At 39.9% G+C, this 23,816-nt stretch overlaps 1 protein-coding gene across 1 annotated transcript in view; it reads left to right on the plus strand.

Annotated features, from left to right (window-relative positions):
- The first annotated feature begins 13,134 nt into the window (after nucleotides 1-13,134).
- LOC113888568 (neurolysin, mitochondrial) overlaps nucleotides 13,135-23,816 on the plus strand; it is a 30,777-nt gene continuing 20,095 nt past the window's right edge. Inside the window, exons 1-4 of the mRNA XM_027535628.1 lie at nucleotides 13,135-13,791; nucleotides 13,895-14,100; nucleotides 20,797-21,056; nucleotides 23,019-23,167. Coding sequence (XP_027391429.1) covers nucleotides 20,825-21,056; nucleotides 23,019-23,167 — 381 coding nt within the window. The 5' untranslated portion in view covers nucleotides 13,135-13,791; nucleotides 13,895-14,100; nucleotides 20,797-20,824. The remainder of the gene's footprint in view (nucleotides 13,792-13,894; nucleotides 14,101-20,796; nucleotides 21,057-23,018; nucleotides 23,168-23,816) is intronic.

Genomic DNA, 23,816 nt, shown 5'->3' on the forward strand with positions numbered 1-23,816 from the left:
TTCCTGAACCCACTGTTCCCGTCTCTACGGCGAACACCACTTTAACTTAGTTGGTTATCTGGATTGACCCTCCTAACTGGTTGTCCTTTGCCTCCTAAAATGGACCTTTCACAGTTCCCAGCTGATAGAGTACCTAGCTAAAAATATAGGTCTTAACATGCACACTTGTGCTCATAGCAGCATGGTTTACAATAACCAAGACATGGAAACAAACCTGAGTGATAATTCCATTGTATATACACATCTTTTTGTGTATGTACACATCTTTTTTATCCATTCCATCTATAAATGTCCATCAACAGATGAACGGATTTAAAAAAAGATGTTACATATATACGGTGGAACATTCCTCAGCCATAAAAGAATGAAATAATGCCATATGCAGCTACATGGATGAAGGTCCAACCTTCATACTAAGTGAAGTCAGTCAGAAAGAGACAATCCCAATGGTATCACTTATATGTGAAATCTAGAATATGACACAAATGAACAAACGAGACACACTCGCAGACATGGAGAACACACTTGTGATTGCAAGAGGGAGGGGCTTGGGAGAGGGAAGGAATGGGAGTGTGGGGTCAGCAGATGCAAGCTCTTATGTAGAATGGATAACCAACAAGATCCTGTTGTATAGCATAGGAAACTATTAATATCTTCAATATTCTGTAATACACCATAATGAAAAAGAATATATATGCAACTGAATAATGTTACTATATACCAGAAACTAACACATAATTGCAAATCAACTATACTTTAATAAAAAAAAAAAAGATCTTACCTTCCCACTCAAGGCTTCCCATTGCGTTGGATACAAAGTTTGAGGTCTCCAGTATGACATAATAAACCCATGGAATCTGCCTATCAGCCTCTCACCTCATTTCTAATTCCCATTTTCTAACTTCTAGATGGATTGTAATTCTTGTAGTATGCTAAACCAGTGATTGAAAATGGGCCTTTGCTGATCCTATTCTCTATTCTAGGCTTGCTCTATTCTCTATTCTATGTTTCTTCACACACGCCTTCCCATCCTTTTCTGGATATTCCTACTCATGCCCCCTCCCCAAGAAGCTTACTCTGATTCCCCAGTCTGAGTTGAGTATTGGTTTTCTGTCCATCTTGTATGTAATTCTATAATTTGCTTTTACTATATTGTTGTTATCTGTGCCTGATACACATCTGATCAATGAATATATGCTACATTCATTCTAATATGTTTTTCTGCCAGATTAGCCAGTAAGGTCCTTGAGGCCTTCTTCATGTTTTATCTTCAGCAGCTAGCTCTGTGGTCACTTCCCCTGAGCTCAAATGCATACCCCACATCTCTATATGGATATCTCACCCACATTACTAACTTAGGATGTCTAAAATTGAATGTCAGTGAACCTCCCACATCCCCAACCTTCTCACTCTCCCCAAAAAAAGAAAAGGAAAGAAACTCTACTTTTCCCAAACTCTCTAGCTATCACTCACATCCAGGCAAAACCAACATGGGTCATCTTAGACTCTCTCTCTCCCCTCACCCTCATTTCACCAAGGCTTGTGGGCTGCTGTAGAAAGATTGAGTCTAGGTGACCTCCAGTTCTGAAACTCTATTATTCTATCAGTAAGCAGCAGTTTGGCTTACACAAAATAATATAGGTCAAATGAGGCAGCTTAGTAAATATTGATGGTTAGATTTCAGAATCTAGAATGAGATTACTTGGTTCACATCCCAGATCTGCTGCTTACTTTGCTGTGTGACTCTGGTAGGACTAACTCAACCTTTCTCTGCCTTGGTTTCTTCGTCTGTAGAATAATGACTAAATGAGATAATGGATTAAAAAAACAGCACCGTGCATGGATACAATTAGAGGCTTCATAAGTACATAAATGACTTTATATTTATATTCAAGTAGGTGCTTTCCTTTGCTTTCAGTGTGACTTCCAAGTCTCAAAGAACCTAAGGTTGGCAATTCATCTTTTATCTTTGTTAGGAAATGTTTTAAGAACATTTTTTTTATATTTTATAAAATGTAAAATATATTTATATTTTATTGGTGAGGAAACTCGCTTCTCTGCTTAAAGAGTAGCTTTAAAGGGTTGGGAAGATCCCTGGAGAAGGGAAAGTCTACCCACTTCCAGTATTCTGGCCTGGAGGAATTCCGTGGACTGCATAGTCCCACAGGGTGGAACGAGTCAGACACAACTGAGCAACTTTCAAGTTCACAAAAGTAAATGACATTTGAGTTCCCCCTAGAAGGAAGGACCAGACCAGCGGGATAATTGGAACATGGCGTGGGCCAACACAGAGCCACGTGGCCCCTGTCCTCTGACTGTGTCTCTGCCTATCTCAATTAGGACAGGGGGAATATCAAGAAAAGTAATGAGTATTAGGTTAAAAACTATGGGTAACTTGAAGAGAATGGCCAAATTGCCGAGTGGTTGGTGTGATTGCTGATATGTATTAACAGCATTGACACTGGAGTTACCTTGGATGATGATCTTAGATAAGTGATTTGACCTCTCTGTGCCTCAGTTTCATTTCTAAAGATGAGATAATAGAATCTCTGTCACAGTGTTGTTCAAAGATTAAATAAGTTCATATATGTAAAGCAGCAACTGCTGTGTAAACGTTTGACGTTGTAGTTTTTATTGATGGTAGTGGCCAACAGCAAGAGAGCTTATTCATTAATTTGATGATGTAGCAAGCCAGCCGCTTAATACTCGTGCTCCAGGTTGTCAGCCTGAAGTTGTAGATACACTAGAAAGTGGTATCCCTTTGAAGCTTCTCTAATAATCCATTATAATGTAACATTCACTGTATCTGCAGTGATTACTTCTGATTCATATCACTGAGCTTTGTTTCTGAATTCAAGAATTTAAACCACCTGATTTTTTAGGCCCCTTCCAACTGTGAATTTATGAATCTTTATTTACTGGTCAAATATATTTTGTGCTCTAGTTCTTCTTGCGTGAGTGTATGTGCACTCAGTCCTGTCTGACCCTCTGTGGTCCCATGGGACCCTCTATATCCACCAAGTTCCTCTGTCCATGGAATTGTCCAAGCAAGAATACTGAAGCGGGTTGGCATTTCCTTCTCCAGGAATCTTCCCCACCCAAGCATTATAGCTGCATTTCTTGCATCTCCCACATTGGCAGGCAGACTCTTTACCATTGTGCCACCTGGGAAGTCCCTCTAGTTTCTTCTTATGTGTGCTTTAATTTTCTCTCGGGGTTTACTCCTTTTATTATCCCTTTTAATCTCAGCTTGTGTGGGTTTTTAAATGTTAAGTTATCATGTTTTTCAAATCACGTGTCTGAGTTTAGAATAGCAACTAGAGCTATTTTTTTTTTTTTTTTACTTTTTAGTGTGTAATTTTCAGTCATAACTAAAGTCATGAAATTAGGCTAGCTTTAAAATTGTCAGCTCATTGTATGTAGAATCTAGATAGAGAAATGGTAGTGATGAACCCATTTGCAGGGCAGGAATACAGACACAGACGTAGAGAACGTACTTGTGGACACAGTGGGGGAAGAAGAAGGGGGTAAATTGAGAGTGGCATTGAAATATATATACTACCATGTGCAAAATAGATCGGTATTGGGAAGCTGCTATATAACACAGGGAACTCAGCTTGGTGTTCTGAGATGACCTGAAGGGGTGGGAGGGAGGTCTAAGAGGGAGGGGATATATGTACACTTATAGCTGATTCATGTTGTACAGCAGAAACCAGCACAACATTGTAAAACAATTATCCTCCAATTAAAAAAATTTTAAATGTCAGCTCATGGCCAAACTCTTTTCATTGTACCTCTTCCTCCTCCAATTATTTTGAAACATATGCCCACTGTCACTTTAATAGTAAGTATTTCATATAGCTCTGAGATAAATTTTTTTCAAAAATATATAACCACAATACCATTGTCACATGTGAAAATAATGAACACTCATTTGTGGTTGAACCAGTCTTTAAAAAGAAAAGCAAGCTAGTTATTACCCAGGCCTAGGAAGAGGATTTAGACATCATTGTTCACTCAACAAAACCCATTGCGTAGATGACCCCAAAAAAAGACTAAGTATTAAATAATGTACTGAGGAGAGAAATCTCTCTGCTGAGTAATTTATTAAGGATTTCAATTCTGAAAAGTATGCCCAAACACCAATAAAATGTGCCAGAAGCAATTTATTCATCCTCCTAGAGAAAATAAAGATGGAATGTCTTTTTGAGTTGTGGTTTTCCTTGTATGTGGTAGACCCTTTACTAATGAATTATTGAAGAAGTCTTGATTTCATTTGTGACACAGCACTCTATTCTAGATGCTTCACAGTCTCAGGTGGCTTTTCTTAAGCCAATTAAAAGATTTAAGAAAAGAAGTCTTTGAGTGTCCATTTATAATAACTTTATTTAAAATTTATAATGAGGAAACCACTGTCCTACACACAAAACTAGAAGAAAGTCAATTTGACTATTATTCTATTCTTTTTCTTATTTTTCAGAATCTGCCACTTTTCTATTTCATCCTGTATAAACTGAGTGATAGGAACCTTTTCTTAAAGTTGTGTTTATTAAAAGTAGAAATATTACAAACATCTCTAGTATCACAGTGCTTCATAAGACCTTAAGCCATTTCTTTCAAACGTTTTTTCATTTTTATTCCTGTTTCTTGGAAAAGATGACTTTGAAGAGTCCTTTTTTCATTTATTTGCAATGAAATTTGGAAACAAGAACTTACTTCCATTACATTCCAAAATCTAAAATAAAATTACCTTTTTTCATTTTTTTTAAATGGGTCCCTAACATTTTAAGAAAGAGTTGAAAGTGGGTCCTTCATTCCCAGGGGAGCCTTCATATAATATAACTGGGTCTACTCTTAACCCTTGTTGATAGAGGAAATTGTACACACTGAGATTATATGTGGTGCTGTTTCCAAATAGTATGTTTTCACTGTGTAAGACGGAGATTGAACCATTATTGTTTCCCTGGTCACTTCAGTCATCAAATTTAAGTGCTATGTTTGTGAATATAAAAATGGGATGACATAATGAGAGAAAATGAATAATGCTTTTGACTTTATCAGCTACTAGAAGTACTCAGAATAAAGACCACTGGAATATCTCCATTTTTAGGATAATTCTGCTCTGTATTCAGTATGTTTGTAGCTGAGTTCATAGTGTACCTTTTGTAAATGGCTGTTTATGGGACGTGTAGTGTTACCTTTTCAAGAGTACTTTGAAAGTTCAAACTTTTCATACAGTTTCTTTCTAGAGCTGCTTAACATATTCTGCCCAATCTAAAAATTACTTTCCTATGCCAGCAGGTGGAAGCAAGAGCAGTTGAATCATAAGACTGCTTTCTAAGTATACTGGCATGTCCTGTAGATAATCTGTCCATGACTCAAAGTATCTTTATGATACATCCCTTATTTTAATTACTTTTCTTCAGCAACTTTATTATCCTAGCTCTTTCTCTTGATTGCTTTATCACCGTATTTACTTAGTGTTGGGGCTGAATTTACTAATCATTCTAAGGCAGGCTAATTTAGATTTTTTTTATTGCTTTCTTATACTTGATTTAACAGTTGCAACATATATGCTGTGTGCCGATACATTCTTCCGCAGTTGCCGAAAAGTAAAAAGACAACTAAGATACGGTCTTCATTCTCAAAGAGCTTACTTTCTAGTCGAATGAGAAAGATGTTGTCTTCATTCTTGGCCTGGCCTGGGAAGAACAGATCACTCAGCCATCCTAGTGGATTTCCAACTAACCTATGGCTGGCATTCAGTATTCACACAGATTTTAATTCATTCAATGAATATTTACCAAGTACTAGGTACTGTAGAGGAGCTTAATTTATAAACTTGTGCTTTTTTCCTAACAGAACTAAAAAAAAAAAAAAAAGACCAAAACACTCTTCAGGAGAAGTATCATTTATTTTTAAAATTTTCAATTCAGATTTTACAGATGCAGTTGACATATAGACCCTAAAACATTAAACTTAGGATTTAGAAGTTATAAGTAACTACTGTGAGTAACATTTCCTAGAATATACTTAGAAGACCTTCCACAAATACTAATCAAAATAAAAATAAAAGTAAGCTATTCTAGGGGTTTCCCCAGAGGCTCAGTGGTAAAGAATCCACTGGCAATGCAGGAGACACTGGTTTGATCCCTGGAATGGGAAGATCCCCTGGAGGAGGATATGGCAGCCCACTCCAGTATTCTTGCCTGGAAAATCCCATGGACAGAGAAGCTTGTTGAGCTACAGTCTATCAGATCACAAAGAGTCAGACACGACTGAAGCGACTGAGCACAAGCTATTCTGTATAAATTCTATTAGCTGTTTACTGACAGCTAATAATAATAATAAAGTATTTTATACAAAGAATATAAAAGAAAGAGGAAAACCAAGTTCTACGGTTGTGTGTGTGCATGCTTAGAAATATAAGAATCTCCCCAAGGTAGAGTTACTTGTTCTGTCTTACAAATTTCCCCATCACTTTATTTGTATAAAATTTGCTGCCTGATGTTCTCATCTATCTCTGTGTCTCTTCTTCACAAGTCTGTAAGCTGAAAGGCAGAAACTGTGATCTTATTCATCTTCATAATCTCAGTATTTACTAAAGGAATGAGCGAATCAACTAATTTATTTCATGGGAAAGCCCTTTGTAACGAGCCCTTTTGAGAGTGGGAGATATAATCTGCAATGGAGGCATAATCACAGAGGATGGTAACAAATCAGTATTTTTACCTGAGAAATCACCAGGCAATAAAGAACTAGCACTCGTTGCATAGGATGCCTCAGCTGAGCCTTGTTTACAAGAAATGTATATTATTGGTTTGCCTGAGTACCTTAAGAAAGCATTTGGAACTTCCTAGGCATACACTTCATCAAGTGGTACACTTGCTTACCTAAGAATAATCAAAGGACTCTGGAAAAAGTGAGGCCTGAGTGCAAAGTGTCACCATCAGCTTGTCCCAGTTTGAGTTGTTTTACTCTTTTGTTGCCTTCAAACTGTGGTGCTGGAGGACTCCTGAAAGTACCGTAGACAGCAAGGAGATCAAACCAGTCAGTCTTAAGGGAGATCAACCCCGAATATTCACTGGAAGGACTGATGCTGAAGGTGAAGCTCCAGTATTTTTGTCATCTGATGCAAACAGACAAGTCATTGGAAAAGTCCCTGATGCTGGGAAAGGTTGAAGGCAGAAGGAGAAGAGGGCATCAGAGGATGAGATGGCTGGATGGTATCACCAATGCAATGAACTTGAACTTGGGCAAACTCTGGGAGATGATGAGGGACAGGGAGGCCCGGCATGCTTCAGTACATGGGGTCACAAAGAGTCTGACGTGACTGGGCGACAGAACAACAACAACAGTTCTTTAGACATAGGTAACAAAAAGGTGCTCATGCCTGCTTGGTCTGTTTCTCAGAGATGGATGAAAGCTGAAGTGGAGCACCCTTCCACAGTCCTGGCAGCAGCCCTTCAGAGAGTGGTACAGAGAGATCAGACAAGTGATGTCAGTGTATATGCTTTAGCTGCCTACCTTCTCTCCTCATTACAATCAGGGTGGAAAAATCAGGAAGATGCAGATGGTGACAAATCTGATTTTTTTTTTCTAAGATTCAGGTGCAACATGAATATAGCATGGTAGTTAAGAATATGGGCTTTGTAATTAGGGTTTAAATTCCAGCTCCATACCAGCTGTATGACCTTGAGCATGCTATTTCTCTCTGCCCAGGAAAATTGTATTAATAATGCCTACCTCTTGGCTGGTTGGGAGGATTGAATAAGAAAATGCATGTAAGTTCTTGGTATAGTGCCTGGCATATTAATAGACTTTCACTAAATATTAGGGGTGATGATGATGCTCATCATTTACATGTGTGACCAGTTGCTAGCTTAGGAGCATAGGTGAAGAGTGGTAAACTGAGGCTGAGAATCCAGGAGAAAGATCAAGTTTTGAACGTGTCGCATTTGAGATATATATGGGTCTGGAGCCCCATCTTGACATCTGGATGGACTCATGGGAAAACACCCAACTATTTTGAATGGTTACAGGAAGAGAAGCCAGCAAAAGAGACTAAGAAGAAATGGTCAGAAAAATTGAAGGACTAGGAAAGCAGAAAAGCGACATTGCCAGAGTGCTTTTGATAGAAGAATCAGTGATAAACAAGGCAGTGTAGTCAGAACATGAGAAAATTACAGGACTCAAAAGCTGAAGACCATGGGTTAGGGGACACATCTTTCTTTAAAATTCAGAGAAAGAAAGTGGGACTAAGTAGAGATATAAGTGCCATTTTTTGTATTGTAATTATATTTTTGTAAACTTAAAAACCAAGCTGGAATGGTCTTTCTGGACATTAATTCCACTAAAAAACATCAGAAGAAACGATCTTGGCCAAGAATGTGATTCTCTGTTTGCTTTTAAAGTTGACTTATTCTAAGGCATTTAATTCCAGAACATTCTGTTCATAAAACAATTTGATCCTAAGTCAAATTAAAAGGTCTGCAAATGAAAAAGCTGTTGTCTGGAACACTAGTGGCTCAAATACCAGATGCTTAACTTCATTAGGGGCTATTGTTGTTGTTCAGTCGCTAAGTCATGTCTGACTCCTTCCAACCCCACAGACTGTAGCACGCCAGGCTTCCCTGTCCTTCACTATCTCCCAGAGTTTGCTCGGACTCATGTCCATTGAGTCAGTGATGCTGTCTAAACATCTCAACCTCTGCTGCTCCTTTCTCGTTTTGTCTTCAGTCTTTCCCATCATCAGGATCTTTTCCAATGAGTCAGCTCTTTGCGTCAGGTGGCCACAGTATTGGAGCTTTAGCCCTTCGAATGAATATTCAGGGTTGATTTCCTTGAGGATTGACTGGTTTGATCTTCTTGCTGTCCAAGGGACTCTAAAGAGTTTTCACCAGCACCATAGTTTGAAAGCATCAATTCTTGAGCACTCAGCCTTCTTTATGGTCCAACTCTCACATCCATATGTGACTACTGGAAAAACCATAACTTTGACTATACAGACCTTGGTTGGCAGAGTGATGTGTCTGCTTTATAATATGCTGTCTAGGTTTGTCATAGCTTTCATTCCAAAGAGCAAGGGTCTTTCATGGCTGCAGTCATTGTCCATCGTGATTTTGGAGCCCAACAAAATAAAGTCTCTCACTGCTTCCAGTTTTTCCCCTTCTATGAAGTGATGGATCAGATGCCATGATCTTAGTTTTTAGAATGTTGAGTTTCAAGCCAGCTTTTTTACTCTCGTCTTTCACCTTCATCAAGAGGCTCTTTAGTTTGTCTTTGCTTACAGCCATTAAAATGGTATCATCTACATATATGAGGTTGTTGATGTTTTCTTCTGGCAATCCTGATGTAAGTATGCAAACTGGGAGGCTCAATAACTAGCTGGTGAATACTACTCCTGAATCTGATTCCCCAGTGGCAACAGTTCATTCAGAAGAAAAATTATTAGCAGTATTCAGGATACTTGAGTATCAAATGTTTGCCATTCTGTCTAGTCTACATGAGTGTGTGCACACTAAGTCACTTCAGTCATGTCCAACACTTAGCAACCCCATGAAACTGTAGCCTACCGGGTTCTTCTGTCCATGGGATTCTCCAGGCAAGAATACTGGAGTTGGTTGCCATGCCCTCCTCCAGAGGATCTTCCCAATTCAGGGATCAAACCTGCATTTCTTGTGTCTCCTGCACTGGCAGGTGGTTCTTTCCCACTCATACCACCTGGGAAGCCCTTCTATCTGGTCTATATCCCCTACATGCAAAATAGGGACCTGTATAATGCTCCATGGAAGTTAAACACTCTCGGATGGAACTACTTTTATATTAAACATGTAGATAGAAGGAAAATACTAACCAAATAACTTTAAGAGAAAAATTTTGGGTTTTTTGTCACAGTTAAAATGTACATGTACCACAAACTATGATAGGTTCGGGGTCTACAAATATCACTAGAACCCAGTCTCTGCTCAGTCTATGGACGACAGAGCTGGATGTGTAGGTGAGTAGTCTCCAGTGTGATGAGTGCTTTTGTTCACTGGACATGTAGAATAGATTAAGAGCACAGAGAAGGAATTTCTAAAACAGCTGGAGGTGATCAAAGAAGCCTTCCTGAGAAGAAGTCTGAACCGAGTTCTGAAAGATAAATGAGATGTGGAAGAGGTGTTGTTTCTCAGGTAAGGAAGAAGAAATTTGTTCCAAGCAGAGGGAAAACACTGCAGAGGCCTGAAGAGAGCCTAACAATTTCAGGACATGTGAAAGTAGTTACTTAGGCCTGGAGCAGAGATTTAAGGGCAGAAAGACGGTTAAGGAAGCCATGGAAAGGGGACAGATCCAGGGGTCCTTGTACGCTAAGCAGCTTGAACTTGATCCTGAAGCCTGTGGAGTCAGAACTTGATCCTGAACCATGCCACTGAAGGAGCACCATGATCAGACTTACCTTTTAAGATTATCTGCAGAGAGTCTGAAAAGTAGATCAGAAGACATCTGTAGAGTCTGAGGTTTTGGACTTGGGCAACTGAATGCACACTGGTGATCTTCATTGAGTATACCCCTTTTACTAGTTAGGAGTACAAGAGGAAGACAAGTTTGGTTCTGGGACCTAAGGAAGATTGGTCTCTTTAATTTTAGACATAATTGGATTCGAGGTGACCATTGACATCCAAGTGGAGTGAACCAGCAGGTATTAGATATATGGGTCTAAGGTCTTCTCTGGTGGCTCAGTGGTAAATAACCCTCCTGTCAATGCAGAAGACCTGGGTTCAATCCCTGGGTCTAGAAGATCCCCTGGAGAAGGAAATGGCAACCTATTCCAGTATTCTTGCCTGGAGAATTCCATGAACAGAGGAGACTGGTGGGCTACAGTCCATGGGGACACAAAGAGTTGGACACAACTGTGTGAGTAACACATACACAAACAATCTCATAAGAAGTGTTTTTTATATTTTAATTGTATTGTTGGTGTCTTTTGGCCCTGCCTGCTTCTTGTGGAAAGAACTATAAAGTCTTTTTTACTGCACTGATGCTCTTCAAAATAGTGCTTCCTCAGATGTATTTCTCAGAATGTTGTTAGGATTAAATAAGTGTTTTTAACATTGCCTGACACATAGGAAGTGAAAGTCACTCAGTTGTGTCCGACTCTTTGCGACCCCATGAACTATACAGTCCATGGAATTCTCCAGGCCAGAATACTGGAGTGGGTAGCCTTTCCCTTCTCCAGGGGATTTTCCCAACCCAGGGATCGAACCCAGGTCTCCTGCATTGCAGGTGGATTCTTTACCAGCTGAGCCACTGGGGAAGCTGGAATCTGCCTGCAATGTGGAAGACCTGGGTTCAATCCCTGGGTTGGGAAGATCCCCTGGAGGAGGGAGAGGCTACCCACTCCAGTATTCTGGCAGGAGAATTTCATGAACCATACAGTCCATGGTGTCGCAAAGAGTCGGACACATAGAAACTGCTCGGTAAATGACTCCTCCTTCCCTCACTGTCTCTGTTCTTTCTTCGCTCCAAAGAAGACACCAGGGAACTGCTTTACGAGTCGAAAAGAGAAAGGATACCAACAGGAGGATACAGGCATACTCTCATTCCTGAAAGGAGATCACCTAGCGCAGCACTGTCGTTTAGACCTTTCTGCTCTGATGGTGATATACTCTGTCTGTTCAGTATGGTTGCCACTTGCCATGGTGGCTACTGAGCATTTGCAATGTGCCTAGTGCAAGTAAAGAACTACGTTTTTTATTTTGTTTACTTTAAATAACCACATGTGGCTACTGTGTTAGAAAGGATAGATGTAAGGGACAACGTGCTGCCTGGCTCGAGGCTTCAAGGTAGAAGAACGCTAGGTGCCTAAAGGAACAGGCGATCCTTGAGGAGTTCCACGGCTGGGATTTGGCATTGATGAAATCCAAAATTAAGGAGTCCCATATGCTCTGCTGAAAGGAGCCTGGCCTTGAGCTGTGGCTTCTAAGTTGTAAGGCGGGGGTGATTTAGTTAGATCAATGGCTGAAAAAGACAACTTTGTGACTAGTGGGAATCAAGACTGAAAAGGCATGGTTCTGACAAAATAACCAGAGAAGGAACTAACTAAAAGAGACACAGAAATTCCATTTGAGAGGTTGGTGAAATGCAGCCCTCATAGCTTGAAGAGAAACATTAATTCCAAAGTAAATACTGGGAATATTTGCCAAGTATTTTAAAGAATTGGGACAAATTTCAGGAAATGCCATGCAAACTGTTAACTAGAACACTATAGGAAAAGGATGGGAGCATGGATTAAATATAAATTCTGTGGAAGTTGTGACATTTTACGTCATGGAGTTTCACACTAGTCCTGGCCCTAATAAAACACACGTTCCTGTATGGATGTTTATTTGTGATAATGAAGGGAGATAGTGTTGTGATGATGTTTCAGCCGTGTCGGTACCATCTTGTCTCAAACACATAAAGCATCTACAGTGTGCTCAGCAAGATGCTAGGGTTGTGACACCAGATGAGTACAATGGTTATTGTGCTAGAAGAGTCCTAGTCTGATTTGGCATACAACACCAGCCAATTGAACAAGTAGATGACAGTTAGTTCTGTGTCTAAAATAGATGCCACAGCTAAAAGGTGATACAAGCTCAGATCTGTATGAACTGACACAGTCAAAGACACCCTGTGGAAGGACGTGGAGGCCTTTTTGCTTCAAAAGAAAATGAACCCAGTAAATTAGAATATTTCTTTCTTTAAAATATTTCTTCATTTTTGGCTCTGTTGGGTCTTAGTTGCAACACACGCAATCTTTCTTCACAGTGCATGGACCTTTCTCTCTAGCTGTGGTGTGAGGACTTAGTTGCTCTGTGGCACGTGGGATCTTCCTGGACCAGGGATGGGACCCGTGTTCCCTGCATTGACAGGTGGATTCTTAACCTCTGGACCACCAGGGAAGTCCCAATCAGAACATTTCGGAAAATACATTCCATAAAATATTTTCCTAAATTTTTCAGACAATTATTAACTCACAGTAACAATGGCATGCTCATTTGTCAAAACAAAACTCTTAAGCCTGGTAATCTCAGTCAAAATCTGTGCCGCTTGCTTTCTTCACCTAAATATTTGGTGTTTGGACACAGGAGACCGGAGTCCCAGTAAATGCATCTTCCTGTCAATTCTATTATGGTATTTTATATTATTTCTTGGTTAGAAATTCAGAGCTGTGTGTTGAAAGTGCTTCAAAGACAGAGGAGAAAATGAAGGTGTGGTTGGGACTGAAATAATAGCCTGGGAGTTTGTGGAGAGCAGGCGGGAAAGCTAGAGTTTAATTAGACTGTGGGAATCTTGGATTTAATCTAGATTTTCGTGTTCACATAACTGCATGTAATAACTCCTATAGGGAAAGACAAGATCACGGTGTGTTGCCTGCTTTCAAATTTTGTAGCTCTCAGTTGCAAAAAGTCAATAAAAAATCCTCAGTAGATCCTCAAGGGTACAAGCGCAGTTGCTAGAATGACGGCGGGCACACTGGTTTCCTCCCCAGGTGCAGTTCCCCGGGGCTGCGGAGACACTGAAGGGAAGGGATCAAGGTACCAGCATCCAAAGCACTGAATGAGATTGAAATCATAATAAAGGAGCAAAGAAGGGATACTCAGCGAAAAAACAGTGGACGAGAGAGAGCAGAGACAATGAAGGGAGAAAAATTCTCAATAGATCAGAATGTTTTAGTTAGAAGTATTAGGGAATCCTTCTGTCTCCATCCCTTTTCTTCAGTAACAAGAATTATAAATCCTGAATGGAACTACGACAGAATCCAAGACGGTAAGAAAAGAAGGTATAAAATTAAAATTTTCATGTGTTCTGTTGACCATGAAATCATGATCTCTAACTTCTGTTCCTTTCTTCTTACCACATCTACATTTAGGAAATCATTGCACTTTAAAGTAGCTTCTTGTTAGTTGCCATGGAAGCCATACAGGGGTGATCATGGGTACAGCCATTCAGCCAAGACAGAGCTGCTGACATCTTCATCAGTTTAACCAAGTTAAGATCAGGTGTGCTGTGACCAAACACTCCATCTTTCGATAAATGTTAGGAAACGAATGAAAACCAGAGGAAGTCATCATATCGGTGAGATGTTTGACACAATTTTCTTTTAAAGCTATTTAACGTTAATGAAACGTGTCCGTAGTAGTTGGTTTGTACTAAGACGAGTGGTGAAAGGAGCAGGGCATTGGGATGTAGAAATCTTACGTTTTACTCATCACTGTCCCTCTTACTATTCCTTACCTCAGTGATCCCATGGCCAGCCTCTTCATCTGTCCTGCAGCTTCCTTGGAAGTCCAACCAATCAGGGCCATGGCTCGCTCCTTCAAGGCCTCAGTTCTGTGTATCCATGAGGGATTGTGGGAATATGTATTTTGGAAATTTTCAGCCAACACACTACATTTCACATCTCTTGTTATTTTAGGCCACCACCAAGCCTGGGAGACCCTCTGGGCTTGGAAGGTCTTATACTCTGACCTCTGTATATCTTGTTTTTTTCTCTGCTCATTTCTTGTTTTTTTCTCTGCTCATTTCTTTATCAGTTTTCATTCCCTTTTCAGCCAGGATCCTGTTTGAGGCAAATAGCATAAAACCACATTCAAACTGGCTTTCAACAGTAGACTCGCATAACTGGAAAGTCTAGCTCTAGGTCAGGCTTCAGAATTAGTTGATCTAAGGGATCAGTGATGTCAGTAAATATTTGGTTTCCTTCCTTTATTCTTCTAGTCGCAGTGTTTATTTCATCATTTAAGTCAGGTTCCACTCATTCTCTAAGATGGATGCCAGCTGTGGTCAAGGACAACAGCCTGCTCAGTTAGACTCAGGAGGAATGAGACCCCTTTCTCTCACAGCAGTGCTGAGGGTCGGGGATGCATGGGCCCTGGGAAGAAAGCATGTATATGATCACATAGGGGAAGAGGTGAATAGCTGGACAAAAAAAAACACATGCTTAGCTATTGGTCGTACTTGGACTCATCCTTTGTTATTGCCAGAGCCCTTGTCCCATGGGAAACAGACTCCTCCATTTTTTCATTTTCTCTGGATCCTCTTTTCTCCTCCTAACCTTTATTGTAATCCATTCAGCTCTGAGGAAAGTATTTCCGCATATCCCTCTTTCTTCTACACGGCATATCACAAAGTAAGGAGGAAAGGTTGATATCTTCCAGCTCTGCTCACAGGCCAATACCTCTTCACCACGGCATAAAAATGCCTTTGAGGCTCACAGTACCCTGCTTATGATGTCCTCTCCCACCCACCAGGCTGGTCCCCCCAGTTCTTTGATGATTTTAATTTCTGGTTCAGTCTTCTTTTCTGCTCCCAGGCCCAGCCATCAGACTGCTGACTCCAGTGTTCCCGAAGACCGTCTGTCCAGTACTGGGCTATCGGTTCTCTGCACTCTTCAACTCATTTATATCAGCCATCCACTTCCAGGAAAATATCCTGGTTCTTATCAGGGTTAATCTTTGGTTTCTTAAATTCAGACATCTATTGTTTTTACTAGAGCAAATTTGGAAAACTCAGCAGTGGCCACAGGACTGAAAAAGCTGTTTTCATTCCAATCCCAAAGAAAGGCAATGCCAAAGAATGCTCAAACTACCACACAATTGCACTCATCTCACATGCTAGTAAAGTAATGCTCAAAATTCTCCAAGCCAGGCTTCAGCAATACGTGAACCGTGAACTTCCTGATGTTCAAGCTGGTTTTAGAAAAGGCAGAGGAACCAGAGATCAAATTGCCAACATCCGCTGGATCATGGAAAAAGCAAGAGAGTTCCAGAAAAACATCTATTTCTGCTTCATTGACTATGCCAAAGCCTTTTGACTGTGTGGATCACAATAAATTGTGGAAAATTCTGAAAGAGATGGGAATACCAGACCAGCTGACCTGCCTCTTGAGAAATCTGTATGCAGGTCAGGAAGCAACAGTTAGAACTGGACATGGAACAACAGACTGGTTCCAAATAGGAAAAGGAGTACGTCAAGGCTGTATATTGTCACCCTGCTTATTTAATTTATATGCAGAGTACGTCATGAGAAACGCTGGGCTGGAGGAAGCACAGGCTGGAATCAAGATTGCCGGGAGAAATATCAATAACCTCAGATGCAGATGACACCACCCTTCTGGCAGAAAGTGAAGAGGAACTAAAAAGCCTCTTGATGAAAGTGAAAGAGGAGAGTGAAAAAGTTGGCTTAAAGCTCAACATTCAGAAAACTAAGATCACGGCATCTGGTCCCATCACTTCATGGGAAATAGATGGGGAAACAGTGGAAATAGTGTCAGACTTTATTTTGGGGGGCTCCAAAACCACTGCAGATGCTGACTGCAGCCATGAAATTAAAAGACGCTTACTCCTTGGAAGGAAAGTTAGGACCAACCTAGATAGCATATTCAAAAGCAGAGACATTACCTTGCCAACAAAGGTTCGTCTAGTCAAGGCTATGGTTTTTCCAGTGGTCATGTATGGATGTGAGAGTTGGACTGTGAAGAAGGCTGAGCGCTGAAGAATTGATGCTTTTGAACTGTGGTGTTGGAGAAGACTCTTGAGAGTCCCTTGGACTGCAAGGAGATCCAACCAGTCCATTCTGAAGGAGATTAGCCCTGGGATTTCTTTGGAAGGAATGATGCTAAAGCTGAAACTCCAGTACTTTGACCACCTCATGAGAAGAGTTGATTCATTGGAAAAGACTCTGATGCTGGGAGGGATTGGGGGCAGGAGGAGAAGGGGACAACAGAGGATGAGATGGCTGGATGGCATCACTGACTCGATGGATGTGAGTCTGAGTGAACTCCGGGAGTTGGTGATGGACAGGGAGGCCTGGGGTGCTGCGATTCATGGGGTCGCAAAGAGTCAGACACGACTGAGCAACTGATCTGAACTTAACTACTTGTTACATTGTTACCTGTTTCATTGATTTTGCTGAAATTACAGTCTCTCTTCCTATCTCATACAATTTGCTCTGCCCAGGGACATATGCCACTTCTTCCTACCTCCATTAGCACCTTGCTCCATATGTCCCCTTTTTTTTGGCCAGCCATGCAGCACATGGGATCTTAGTTCCCCAACCAGGGATTAAACCCATGCTCCTTGCAGTGGAGGTACAGTCTTACCCATGGGACCGCCAGGGAAGTTCCACTTTCGTATGTCATTTAATAGTGAGTGAGTACGTGAAAGCCGCTCAGATCAGATCAGATCAGTCGCTCAGTCGTGTCCGACTCTTTGCGACCCCATGAATGGCAGCACGCCAGGCCTCCCTGTCCATCACCAACTCCCGGAGTTCACTCAGACTCACGTCCATCGAGTCAGTGATGCCATCCAGCCATCTCATCCTCTGTCGTCCCCTTCTCTTCCTGCCCTCATCCCTCCCAGCATCAGAGTCTTTTCCAATGAGTCAACTCTTCGCATGAGGTGGCCAAAGTACTGGAGTTTCAGCTTTAGCATCATTCCTTCCAAAGAAATCCCAGGGCTAATCTCCTTCAGAATGGACTGGTTGGATCTCCTTGCAGTCCAAGGGACTCTCAAGAGTCTTCTCCAACACCACAGTTCAAAAGCATCAATTCTTCAGCGCTCAGCCTTCTTCACAGTCCAACTCTCACATCCATACACGACCACTGGAAAAACCATAGCCTTGACTAGATGGACCTTTGTTGGCAAAGTAACGTCTCTGCTTTTGAATATGCTATCTAGGTTGGTCATAACTTTCCTTCCAAGGAGCAAGCGTCTTTTAATTTAATGGCTGCAGTCACCATCTCAGTCGTGTCCAGCTCTTTGTGACCCCATGAACTGTAGCCCACCAGGCTCTTCTCTGTCCATGGGATTCTCCAGGCAAGAATACTGGAGTGGGTTGCCATTCCCTTCTCCACGGGATCTTCCCAAACCAAACCCAGATGTCATTTAATAAGTAATTTAAAAAACTGGTTTCACACGGAATCATTAAAAATGACAAATTGTTCAAATAATATATTCAAACAGAACATAAATGAGTATTTTAAAATATTTTTATGTAAGAGCAAGGCCTTTTTGTTAAATGTGAATCACTTGATCCGCATTCCTCACTGTCCTTGAGTAAACTCTACCCAAAAATGCATTATTTTTCATTTCCAGTTTCAGTCTCTTTAAAGTGAAGCAAGAACACTCCAGACACACATAAGTAATCTAAGTTAAGAAACCTGCTGAATCTTTGTAATTCTGTTTTAAATCTTCTCTAACAGTAGTTTTTTGGTTGGCCTTTTAGTAACTGTCCTGTTTAAAGTATTCCCAAGGTATTGACCTAAACAACAGATCATTCTTTTGGCACACATTTAATCAGTTAAATACTTCAGTTACATGAAAATGAGTATAATAAGTATCAACAGTTTTGTAACAAATAAACTTGACTCTTGGTGAATATACAACTCAGCTGGTTGAAGGAGAAATGTGGAAATACATTGGAAAATAGTCTGCCAGTCTTGAGTATAACCGTCAACCAGTATGTTTCACGTAGGAGACCTCAGTTATTAGGAGAGATGGTTAAGGGGGTCAGACGGCTAAGGCTTCTCCTCTGTTAATAATGTACCTTTCTGTGTCTCAGCCCCTTACACCCCTCAGTCTCCTTGTTCTCACAGCCAGCTCCGTGGAGAGTTGCTGAGGTGCACTCTTCTCCGGTTCTTCACCTCCATACCCTCAGTCATAGTAATCTGACTTCCACCCCTACCACCTGGCTGACACTGCTCTTGCCAGAGTCATCCGTGACATTCCTATTGCTGAATTCGACAGAGACTTTCTGTCTTCTTGAAATTCATACATCACACTGTCCTTCACTCCTCCCTTTTTCAGTGTTCACTTTTCACAATTCCTTGAACCCTTCCTACTTGATTCTCTTTCCTTCCGCTTCAATGATTAGACTGGAGTTAGAGTCCGGTTGGTCTGTTCTCCCTCCGCAGATTCCCCTGGGCCAGCTCAACCACCCATGTCACTCCAGTTACATTCAACAGTGGTGAATTTTGCTGACTTGCACCACCGCCGCTTCAGACTTGGCACATCCAAAACTGAATGTCTCTGTGTCCCACCAGAGAGCCTCCTCCTTTGTCTAACTTCCCTAGTTTAGCAATGGTGCCTCTGTCTGTCCCTGTAGTTCCAAGAGAGAAGGTTAGACACCACCTCACCTCTTCCTAAAATACGTTCAGTACCAAGTCATAGTGATTTTATTTCCTGAATATCTTCTAAGTCACTCCAGTTCCCCATTTCCTAGTGAGGTATTCCATAATATTGTGCCCCAGTTCCCATCACAGCTTTCCTCTGGAATGAGCCCTCTTTTCTAAACATTTCAACTCATTATAATTTGAGTGATTAGTTTAAAACACATACCTTTTCTCGTCTCTCACCTGATTGAAACCCTTCAGTGACTTTGTCATGACCCTTAGAGTAGGTCTGAGCTCTTAAGTGATTCCCAAGGCTCTTCATTCTCGAGTCCGTACTTAAGCTTTTCAGATTTTTCATTCCTTACAGTCTTTACCTTTGGATAACTTCTATACATTGTTCAGATCTTGGCTTGCTTATTGTTCCTTTTAGAAAATCTTTCTAGAAAAGCTCCTTCTGTGATATTTCAGAGTTCTCCCTGTTTACCCTATAAAACTCATCTCAGTGTAGCACAATTGCCTATTAATCGATTTGTCTTCCCTGTATTATAAATTATATATGTTATAAATAGGAGGGTCCCAGTCAATTGCCTGTGTGTCTTTGGTGCCTGTAACAAGGAGTAGACATAGCGCATGCTTGTAAGTATTTGTTGAACAAACGACATTAAAGCAGTCACTTAGCCTTTCTGAGCCTCAATTGCATCATCGTTAAAGGGGAATATTGTCTTGCCCACATCATAAGGTCGTTTTAGGGTCTTGTAAGATAATAGGAATTAAGTTGAGTATTCTAGTTAAGAGAGTAGGTTCCTGCTCTCTACTTCTTGGTTTTTAATCCTAGCTCTCACTGTATCGCCAGCTGTGTGACCTTGGGCAAGTTAGTTAACTTTTCTGTGTTTTAGTGACCCCCTTGGCTAAAGAAAAATAACCACAATATCTACCTCATAGGGTTATTGTGAGTTTTAACTGAAAAGCATTCAGTACAGTACCTAAACACAATAAATGTTAGCTATTATAATATTTTTATTTAGAAGCTCTAGAATTCCATATTATAACTATATATGCAAACATACGCCATCAATTTTTAGTTTCAGTATTTTAAGGGGTTAAAGGATTGGTATAATTTTTAATTTTTTCCCCTTTATCTTTTAGGATAATACCATACCAGATTTTATTTTTTAAGTCATAAATTCAAGTCAACATAGTTGATTAACATGAAATTTTAGTAATACATTTTTTAAATTGTTCAATATAAAAATAATTTTGAAAATCCTTCCTGAATATCAAAATATTGAATTTACATACATAGTAGGTAAATATTAGCAAGAGAAAAATGTAAACATTAACATAAGAAAGATTACTGTTTTAATTTATAAAGAACGATTATCAATAATATATCTTTGACACCTAACTTTATTTCTCTGATTTAGTTACATAAGTAATTCAGTGTTTGGGAAGTCCAAATTCCATTAACTCTGTAACTAGTCAAGAAAACAAGTAAATACAAGAGCATTTAGTTTCATGAGTATGTATTCACCGGAAAGAAATTTGCTCAATTTGAGTAAAAAGTTCTTTCTAATTTAAAATTTAATGAAATAATACACATTTGTCTGTTGACTTTGGACCAAAAAAGTGCCTAATTTTTATCCTTTTCTGATTCTTTTTAGAGTTGGTGGTTCCAGAATTTTATTCAGAATGACTTTAGGAAGAGAAGAGATGTCTCCCCTTCAGGCAATGTCTTCCTATATGGCAGCTGGTAGGAATGTTTTAAGATGGGATCTTTCACCAGAGCAAATCAAAACAAGAACTGAGGAGCTCATCTCGCAGACCAAACAGGTGTACGATGCTATTGGAATGCTTGACATTAAGGAGGTAACTTACGAGAACTGTTTGCAGGCACTGGCAGACATAGAAGTGAAATATATAGGTGAGTAGGATGCAAAAACATATCAATATTTCATTTTGTGGGCATCATAAACCATTTTATGCTTCCCGACTCAACAATTCATTTTCCAATTTTACAAGACATTGATTTTTACATAATGATTTGTAATTGCTTAAATGATTAATGATTCATAATTGCTTAGAATTATATTACCTAAGGTAAAAAATTTTACTATGTGGCCTGAGGTGCTATAAAACATACACTCTTGTTACAGCTGCGTTCTGGAGAACAATATCTATCAAAACTTTTTAAGACATGCAGGCAGATTCTTTACCAGCTGAGCCACAAAGGAAGCCCAAGAATACTGGAGTGGGTAGCCTATCCCTTCTCCAGTGGATCTTCCTGACCCAGGAATTGAACTGGGGTCTCCTGCATTGCAAGCAGATTCTTTACCAACTGAGCTATCAGGGAAGCCCTAACAAGTGCATACCCTAGCCCGATAATTAATTCCCCATTTAGGTATAATCTAAGAAATAATCAGATATAGGAAAAATCATGTATAAATTTATGTATAAACAGGTACTCTATCATAGCAGAAGCTTGGAAACAACTGCTAAGTGTCAACTAGTAGAATAGCTAAATAAATTATGGTATATTCACCCTCTGTAACAGTATGCAGGCATTAAAATCATGTTTAGGAGTAGTATTTAGTAACATTAAAAGGACAGAGAAAGAAAACAAATTTTAATAATGTCCAGTGTCTTGGGTACTAAGTTTATAGTTGATTTTTAATTTACTCTTTATACTTTTCTCTATTTTCCATATTTCCTACACTTAAAATATATTATTTTTATAATCTAACTATTGTGTGTTCAGTTATGTCCGACTCTTTGCAGCCCCATGGACTGCAGCCCACCAGTCTCCTCTGTCCCTGGAATTTTCCAGACAAGAATACTGGAAAAAGTTGCCATTTCCTGCTCCAGGGGATCTTCTTGACCCAGGGATCGAACCCACCTCTTGCATCTCCTGCATTGCTGGTGGACTCTTTACCACTGCCCAACCTGGGAAACCCCCAATATAACTATTAGACCCTTTGAATTATAAGGAATGAAGAATCATGCTAGTTATCTCAAAGAATTTTGTAGGATAATTATGCCTAAACAATCTTGGCTGTGTGGTAACTGGGCTTTCTAAGAACATAGGCTATAACTGAATATCATAAACATTTGTATGAATTCTGGAATTTGGAAGGTTGTCCAAAATCTTAAGCAGCCCCAGTGACCAAATCATCTCTTTACCCATACCAAGAGCTCCCTACCCTGTATCCTACCATGACACAGGGACTTGACTGCTTTCTCTTCCCTCTGCGTTTCTATCTCAGTTTCTGCCATTTACTACCAGCTTCTTCACTCCCATTTTTGTTCAGTCACTAAGTCGTTTCTTACTCTTTGCGACCATGGACTGCAGCACAACAGGCTTCCCTGTCCTTCACTATCTCCTGGAGTTTGCTCGAATTCATATGCATTGAGTTGGTGATGCTATCTAGCCTCTCACCTTCTACCACCCTCTTCTCCCTGGTGGGTTAGACGGTAAAGAATCTGCGTGCAATACAGGGTTCCATCCCTGGGTCAGAAAGATACCCTGGAGAAGGGAATGACTACCCACTCCAGTATTCTTGCCTGAATTCCACAGACAGAGGAGTCTGTTGGGCTACAGTCCATGCGCTCACACAGAATCATGACTCAGTGACTTTTTTTTTCCACTCTGATTAATGACCACTAAATTTTGCTACAAGCCTTGAACTTAAAATCTTCAATAAAAAAGATCTGATTCGGCTTGTAGTTAGTCAAATAAAGGGAGTTGATCCCCATTCAGCAGAGCTTTCTCAGCAGGCAATTTCATATGCCTTTTCCACCCTATTGGGATAATCCTTCATCTGTGTATGAGGTATTTTTCTTAATACCAACTTGATGAGTCCTTGTGGTTTTTTTCCTCTATTAACAGTGGAACGAACCATGCTAGACTTTCCCCAGCACGTCTCCTCTGACAAAGAAGTACGAGCTGCAAGTACAGAAGCAGACAAAAGACTTTCTCGTTTTGATATTGAGATGAGCATGAGACAAGATATCTTTCTGAGAATTGTTCATTTAAAGGTAAATGATCTTATAATTCCTTTAACAGGAAAAAAAAAAACCAACAATAAAAACATAAAAGCCTTTGACCAATGATAAAAAGTATTTGAATGTGCCTAGATTTTGTGTCTAATTATTATAATAGAGGGCACAGCGTAGTGTTATATTATGCCACTTAGGTTTATGTTGAGCTACTAATTATATTCATTTAAAATTTTTAAGACCAAGTATAATAAAAGAGTGTACATCTATAAATCTAAAACTTTTTAACTATCATGGATTTTAATAGTTTAATGAAAAATATTCTTTGAATTTTAAAAAAATTGCAGCTCAAATGGAGTTGAGTTGTCTATAAATAATCACGTGGTTTTGGCTGTAAACCTGATGACTTACTGTTTGATTCTGCATGCCGGAGACATTCTTCTCTGTCATTCTTACATTTCTCGGACTCACAGAAATTATGGATTATGAAATCTCTAGGTGGGTCTGCCTTGAGTGTTTTGACTCTTTTCATCACCAATGTTGATTTGCTTCCTAGCATTTTCATCATTTCTTTGCTTTGAATTTTTATTTTCATGGTTCTCAGCAATTTGTTTGGAAAACAACCAAGGTTTTACAATCCTAGGCATTTTTGTTAATTTTGCATGTTGCATATGCAAAATCTCTAAGA

This window comes from Bos indicus x Bos taurus, unplaced genomic scaffold (assembly GCF_003369695.1).
Source record: "Bos indicus x Bos taurus breed Angus x Brahman F1 hybrid unplaced genomic scaffold, Bos_hybrid_MaternalHap_v2.0 tig00000097_arrow_arrow_obj, whole genome shotgun sequence".
NCBI classification, from domain to species: Eukaryota; Metazoa; Chordata; class Mammalia; order Artiodactyla; family Bovidae; genus Bos; species Bos indicus x Bos taurus.